General features: G+C 44.5%; 1 protein-coding gene across 1 annotated transcript in view; it reads left to right on the top strand.

Moving 5' to 3' along the window:
* Positions 1-7,500, top strand: part of Duox (dual oxidase) — a 156,477-nt gene that overhangs the window by 65,477 nt on the left and 83,500 nt on the right. Inside the window, exon 4 of the mRNA XM_086539262.1 lies at positions 863-1,050. Coding sequence (XP_086395388.1) covers positions 863-1,050 — 188 coding nt within the window. The remainder of the gene's footprint in view (positions 1-862; positions 1,051-7,500) is intronic.

Genomic DNA, 7,500 nt, shown 5'->3' with positions numbered 1-7,500 from the left:
TTTTTTTTTTTTGGGGGGGGGGGGAGTTGTGGTTTGTTGTGTGTGAGTGTGAGTGTGAGTGTATGTATGTGTATGTGTGCGTAATTTTTGTGTATGTATGTATGTATGTTTTATGTATACATATACAGATATACGGGATCCACATAGAGTAGGAGTGTGTTTGACATCATGCAGTGGGCAATGTCGATCTCATCACCCCTTGTGTGCACGAAAGAGCGACGTAAGGCAGCGGTAGCGCGAGGGATGAAGGTGGGGGGAGAGGACATGGACATGATTCAGGGGGCTTCCCGCATGACCATTTCGCATGTTTTCCTTTATGGCGATGCCGGACTCGTGCATGAACTTGAAAGTTTAAAGGTTAACTCGGCCGGCGGAGTTAAAAACCTGATTTGAAGGTGACATATTTTTTGCTTTGTCTTTGGTCAGGACTAGGTCTTCTTCACAAGTTTTGCGAATGAGAGGGAGAGAAAGAGAGAGAGAGAGACAGACAGACAGACAGAGACAGACAGACAGACAGACAGACAGACAGACAGACAGACAGACAGACAGACAGACAGACAGACAGACAGACAGACAGACAGACAGACAGACAGACAGACAGACAGACAGACAGACAGACAGACGGACAGAGAGAGAGAGAGACAGGAAATCAAGTTAAGGCTCAGAAAAATGACAGAAATATTTCTCTCTCCTAAACTTCGCAATTACCCACCATAAAAGAAACACCAGTCAAGCACCTTTGCCACCCCCAAAAAATAATAATAAGATAGAAAATAAGAATGAAACTGAACAACCGCTCGACGCCATTCATTATATACCAACGCACTAACCCCCCCTCCTTTTCTCCCCCCCTCCCATGTAGGTCAGGTGGTGTCCTCCGAGATCTTGCAAGCGTCGGAGGCTGGCTGCCCCATCGAGATGCACAAGATCAACATCGAGAGATGCGACGAGATGTACGACAAACACTGCACCGGCGAGAAGTTCATGCCGTTCCACCGCGCCGGCTACGACTACTCCACCGGCCAGAGCCCCAACAGCCCGCGCGAACAGGTCGGTGGGATTTTCGAATCGATTTTCTCGTAGATTCCTTGTGAACCAGGCACAGAGAGGAAAAGGAAAAAGGAATATGTATTCTTTGGGAGGAGAGATATTCTGATATGCATATGTTTGTCTTATTTATTTATATCAATTCTCCCGCGTTTTTGGTTCTGGTTTCCCGATCGTCTTTTTTTTGGCGTGCTTAAAATTGTTCAGCCGACAGGTATTCCCCCTCCCCCCCTCATGTCTGGACAGCTCCTCTCAAATTTCCTACCTCCCCTTCAATCTCCAGTTCTCGTTTTTTGTTTTTCGTTTTTATTTTGTTTATGATGTCCGATCGACTTTTGTTTTGGAGATTTTGGGAGTGCTCGATAACCTCGCAAACAGGTCAGGGTGTTTTTCGATTCCTTACCCCCCCCCCCCATCTACCCACTTTTGGTAAGTGTCGGTTAATTAAGAGGTTTTCCCCTACTGTGGTATGGTCGCCAGGTTCCCTGCTTTATGATTTTTTCATTATTTCTTTGCCCCTCTCTGTCTCTCTCCGTCTCTCTCTCTGTGTATTTCTGTGTCTCTCTGTCTCTCTCTGTCTCTGTCTCTCTCTCTCTGTCTCTCTCTCTCTCTCTCTCTCTCTCTCTCTCTCTCTCTCTCTCTCTCTCTCTCTCTCTCTCTCTCTCTCTCTCTCTCTCTCTCTCTCTCTCTCTCTCTCTCTCTCTCTCTCTCTCTCTCTCTCTCTCTCTCTCTCTCTCTCTCTCTCTCTCTCTCTATCTCCCTGCTTTATTTTTTTGGGTGGGGGGAGGGGGTGTTAGTTTAATTTCTTTTGTCTTATTGTTTGGTTTCTTTGTTTACCTTGGGAGTTTTTGCTGTGTTTATTTTTACATATAATAGTGTAGACTTTATATTATATTTAATAGGTTATGTTTCTATGCATTTAGTTTTCTTTTGTTTTACTCTTACCTGTTTGTTTGTTTTTATATTTTGATATTTTTGTTATCTCTTATCTTCTATCATTACATCTCTCTCTTTGTTTGTATTCATCATTGTTTTTCTTTTTTTATCCTTGTCTGTTTGTATGATTGAAGAACTTCCTTCCTTTCTGTTTCTTTTCCTCTTTCCGTCTATTTTCCCCCTTTACCTGTTTTGTTCTTTTATTCATTGTTTTCCTTTCATATGTTTTTTTCTTTTTGTGTCTTCCCTTCCATCTTCTGATTTTTATCTTCTCTTTTTCTCCTTCACTTTCTGTGCCGACCCCCTTTTTTTCTTTCTTTTTTCCCCTCCCATCCTATGCCCGTCTGTGAGCAATCTCGGAGAAATTTCCAGCGAGTCAACGTACTCCGGCCTCCCCCTTTTTTCCCTCTGGATGAAAACACACCGAGGAAGATCCAGGTAATTTCCCGCTAGTGTGAGATCGTCTTCGTTATTGTTTTTCTAGTTTTTTATTTCTCCTTTTTCTTCGTGGGTTTTCCATCCTTATTCTCCCTTTCGTGTCCTCTTTTCCCCTTCCTTTTTTTCGCTCTTCTCTTTTCTCTTCCCATATCTTTGCTTCTCTCCTCTCTTCCCTTATCTTCTCTTCTCTTCTCTTCCCTCCTTCCCCTCCTCTCTTCTCTACCATCTCTCCTCACCTCTCCTCTCTTATCTTCCCTCCTTCGCCCTCCTTTCTTCCCTAATACGCCCTCCTCTCTTCCCTACCATCTTCCTTCACCTCTCCTTTCTTCTTGTCACCTCCTGTCTTCTCTTCTGCCTTCTCTTCTCCCTCTTTCCCCTCTCCTCTCCTCGTCTCCTCTCTCTTCTTCTCTTTCCCCCTCCCCTCCCCTCCCCTCCGTCTGTTTCTCCTCATTTAGGCTTAACGTTTTGTGGGGGAGCTTAACATGACGCAGAAACATGCACATTACATTACTAACTTTTTTGTTAGTAACGTTTTTTGTTTTGTTACTTAACTATTTTTGTTTATTTCTCTCTCTCTCTCTCTCTCTCTCTCTCTCTCTCTCTCTCTCTCTCTCTCTCTCTCTCTCTCTCTCTCTCTCTCTCTCTCTCTCTCTCTCTCATATCTGTCAAATCAATGGATGTCGCGCTTCTATAGAAACACGTTCGCCCGCGTTCCGCTGCGCCGCCGTGAAGCAAAGGGACGGCGCTCGGGTAGCTCTCTCCTGTAATGGCGCTCCGCTAATCCCCTTTTATGAAGTGTTAATGGCGTCGCAGGTCGGCGTGAATTGTGGAACAGGATGATGCGAATCTTTGATGTCTTTGGAGTACCTACTTTGGTTGTTAGGTGGGTAGATGTATTAAACTAGCATGCACGCACGGACGAACACACGCATACAAAATTGTTTTTTTAAACACTTCGAGGAACAGGCCGTTATGAGGTTAAACAAATGCATTTACTCTTACTATTTAGATAGTCCCCAAAGAACGCTCGTATCTACGGCTTGTCATCTCCGTCAGCAGTTCCTTGGGCGACCTGTACTTGCGCTTTCACCTGTCGCGGTTTCGGCAAATTTACTCGATACATTAAGGATTAAAGAGAGATTAGCTTAATGGGGGAATGGGTGCTGGCGAGAGTAGGTTGGGGGTGGATTGGGGTCGGGGAGGGGGGGGGAAGGGAGGGAGGGAAGAGTAGGTTAGGGGGTTGGATTGGGGTCGGGGAGTAGGGGGGGTAGGAAGGGAGGGAGAGGAAGGGAAGTAGGTGAGGGAGGGAGTTGGAAGGAGAGATAGGGTGAAAATAGGGGGAAGAAAAGGTGGGAATAGGAAGGGAACGGAGAGAAGAAGGAAGAAGGCGAAAAAGAAAAAGGAAAAGGGGAAGGAACAGAGATAGGAAGAGATAGAGGAGGTGGGTAGAGAACAGAAAGGAGTAACCCAAGGAACACATGAATGAAGAAATAGGAAGAGGAGGACGAACGAAAAGAAGAAACACAACGGTAGTAAAAGAGGTAAAGGAAGAAGAGGAGAAGAAGAAAAAGGGGGAGAGGAGAGCGTGAAACCCCCCTCGCCCCCCCGAAATCTTGCCACCTCCAGCAACAGGAGCGATACTCAGTTGCCAATTCATCCCACGTGTAGATAGGCGGCAGCGTTGCAACGGAGGGTGACATTGACACTGGCCACGGGAACCAGTTTCGTGACTGTCAACACTAGTACCAAAGCCTCGATATTCATTACCCTATCAACCATTGAGTGCCAATAGTCTGAGTGCCAACACTTTTCCACCACCAACACCATTGCTCCCAAGGCCACAATTAATTCAGTAAAAAGAGACTTCAGCACAGTGGTCCAAGACCTAGCCAAAGAGGTCTGAGTGCCAGGCGGAGGGTCTGAGAGAGATGCGAGGGCCAGTCTTGAGAAAATAACACCAGTCTCGAGAAGGAGCGCCAGTCTTAAGAGCGAGCGCTAGTTTTGAGAACGAGTTTTAATCTTGCGAGCGAGTGCCAGTCTCAAGAGTGAGTGCCAGCCTTGACGTCAAGCGCTAACCTTGAGAGCGAGAACAAATGCCAGTTTTGAAAGCGAGTGCCATTCTCGAGAACAAGTGCCAGTCTTACGAGCGAGTCGATAGACAGAAGGCTTCCTCCCGAGCATGCAGACTTTCTCCCCAACTTGACCTACTTGTCAAGTACGTTACACGGGGCTGCGTTACGTGGTTCGCTGTTACGTAAAGAAGACGTTATATATGTGTATGTATCTTTATCTAACGCTACATATTGGTATCGTATTAGATGAGGTTCTTATTTTTGCTCTTATTAATTTTCTTGTTTTTTCTTTTTCTTTTTTGAATCTAAATAATTTTGTTAGGTCTAATTTCGACTTTGCAGTATGCAGAGAAAGTGTGCTTTATTGCCCAACTTTTGATTACCATCCACTTCTCATTACACTTCTCATTAGTTCATCAAGGGTTCAAGATTTCGTTAATTGGATTATGCAATTAGATTGTTCAACGTCGCTTCATATCGCAGAGATTGCGTTTGCGAATTAATGCGAAAATCGTTGCCATGGAGACCGTGACGCTAGGATCCTATTCGGAGAGAAATATCTGATTCAGTTTCATGAACTTATATTTGTTTCTATTGTTTTGTGTTATTGGAGATAAAGATAAAGATAAGGAGAAGGGGAAGGAGGAGAAGAAGAAGGGGGGAAATGAGAAGGAGAAGAAGGGGAAGAAAGAGAAGGGAATGAGATGGTGGAGAAGAAGGAAAAGAAGGAGATGGAGAAGAAGGAAAAGAAGGAGATGGAGAAGAAGGAAAAGAAGGAGATAGAGAAGAAGGAAAAGAAGGAGGTGGAGAAGAAGGAAAAGGCGAAGGAGAAGGAGAAGAAGGAACAGACTGATTTCAGTTGATAATTTATGGTTTGTGGATTATGAGATTTTGAGATGTTGAAATCTTAAGAGAAGGAGAACTTGGGGTTTCAAGTCTTCAAGATTTTAGGGTTCATATTAATTCATTTGTTTAGGTGAAATTAGGCGTAATGGGCGAGGCGCGGGCGTGATAAACGATGCGGGTGTGTAGGCACGGGCGGAAGAGATATGGGCGTAGATGGAGAGAACATGTCTTACGTGGAATGTATGGGCGTCGGCAAAGGAGAACCAACCGCCTTAATTGAATGAAATAATTCAACTTTACATGGATGAAATTAATTCACAAAACCCAAAAGGAATGACTGAAATGAATCGGACTTCCCTTGATAACATGAACTCAAGACCCAAGATTAATGGAATTAAAGCCCATTTAAATTGATGTAATTAAATCAGCGCCTTATATGAAGAGAATCACTTTAAATATGTGGCAGTGGGAATAGCAGTAGCTCATGGGCGTGGAGAGGGCGTGGCGGCGGTGCAGAAGGCGTGGTTGGTCACTCAAGAGTTGCGAAAGGAACTGCAGGAGCATTAATGAGTGCATCCTAGGGCCGGGCACCTCCTACTCCCTATCCCTCCGCCTCCTTACCCCTCTTTCTCCTTCTTTCATTTCTCCTCCTCCTCCTCCTCCTTCTCCTCCTCCTCCTTCTTCTCCTCCTCCTCCTCCTCCTCCTCCTCCTCCTCCTCCTCCTCCTCCTCCTCCTCCTCCTCCTCCTCCTCCTCCTCCTCCTCCTCCTTCATCCTCCACCATCCCCTCCTCATCTTCCTTCTCCTCCTCCTTATTCTCATCCACCACCTCCGCTTCCACATCCATCTTCTCATCCACCCCCTCCTCATTAACTCCCTCCTCCACCCCCACCTCCTCCTCTACCTCCTCCTCCTCCACCTCCTCCAACTCCTATCACCCCCTCCCCCTCTACGTGCCCCCACCATTTCCTCCCCACCCTCTCTTTTTTCCCCTCCTCTCTCCCCCTTCCCATCCACTCTGCCCCCCACCCCTCAACGTGCTCCCCATCCCCCTTTTCATGCTTATTAAACACGTGCATTAGCTCGAATTGCGTTGTTTTTATACGATGTTTTTTTATACGGTTCCTTATATGGGAAAAATGAAGTGTGTCATGATTGAGTCAAAAAGATAAAAATGGATATGACAGACATACAGACACACAGACACACAGACACACAGACAGTATAAATAGTTCAGAATATAAGTTGATTCAGAGGAAATGAAGATCATTTTAAGATAATACTTTTAAATAATTGTGTAGGAATAATGCGCTAAAGTCTTCCCGTAAATAAATTTGGATCTAGGCCTTGCTCTGTCGACACGCATTGGGCGCGTAACTTGTTTTTCTTGTCGTAGTAAACTGCTTTAACTGCTTTAACATTGTGGCATTTAACTAACTTCTTTTAACGGTGCGTATTGAACGCAAAAAGCCTCCCTGTTTGATTTAGATATTCTCGAGTACCGGTGTTAGTATGATTAACGAAGAAATGAAACGCGAAAAGAAGAAAATAAATGAAAGTCGTGGAACGCAGGATACGCTATAATGTATTTCTTAAAACGTGTTTTTAAAATCAAATAGATGTAATAAAGAATAGAAAAAAACATGATATATAGACTTAAAGAGATTGTAAAAAAAGAAAAAAAAATCCCAGTATTATAAATACTGACATACTTCTCTACGTAGAGAGAGAAAGGAGAAGAAACAGGTGTGTACAAAGGGCATTGCTTGGGTTGAGAGGCTGGTTTATCTTGCAGAGAATAATCCATTTGCATATTGTGTGCGCACCGAAGCATAAAATATGGCAACATAGCCGCTCCGAACACGATTGTGAGCGATGGGAGATAATTAAACGAAGGAAAATGATGGTGGTAGCGGTGGTAGTGGTGATGACGGTGGTGGTGGTGATGATGGTGGTAGTGGTGATGATGATGGTGGTGGTGGTGATGATGGTGGTACTGGTGATGGTGAGAATGATGATAATGATAATGAGGATGATAATGAAGATGATGACGGAGGGTGGAGCGTAATAATGATGATGATTATGTACTAACAGTGGGGAATCTTGATAACATTGACAATAATATGAAATAAATTAAAGGAAAACGAAGGCAGAAGAGGACC

This window comes from Penaeus japonicus, unplaced genomic scaffold, assembly GCF_977035675.1.
Source record: "Penaeus japonicus unplaced genomic scaffold, GWHDUDI00000001_assembly GWHDUDI00000008, whole genome shotgun sequence".
Classification (NCBI taxonomy): Eukaryota; Metazoa; Arthropoda; class Malacostraca; order Decapoda; family Penaeidae; genus Penaeus; species Penaeus japonicus.
The sequence above is the reverse complement of the archived record's forward strand: the minus strand, read 5'-3'. Positions and strand labels throughout refer to the sequence as shown.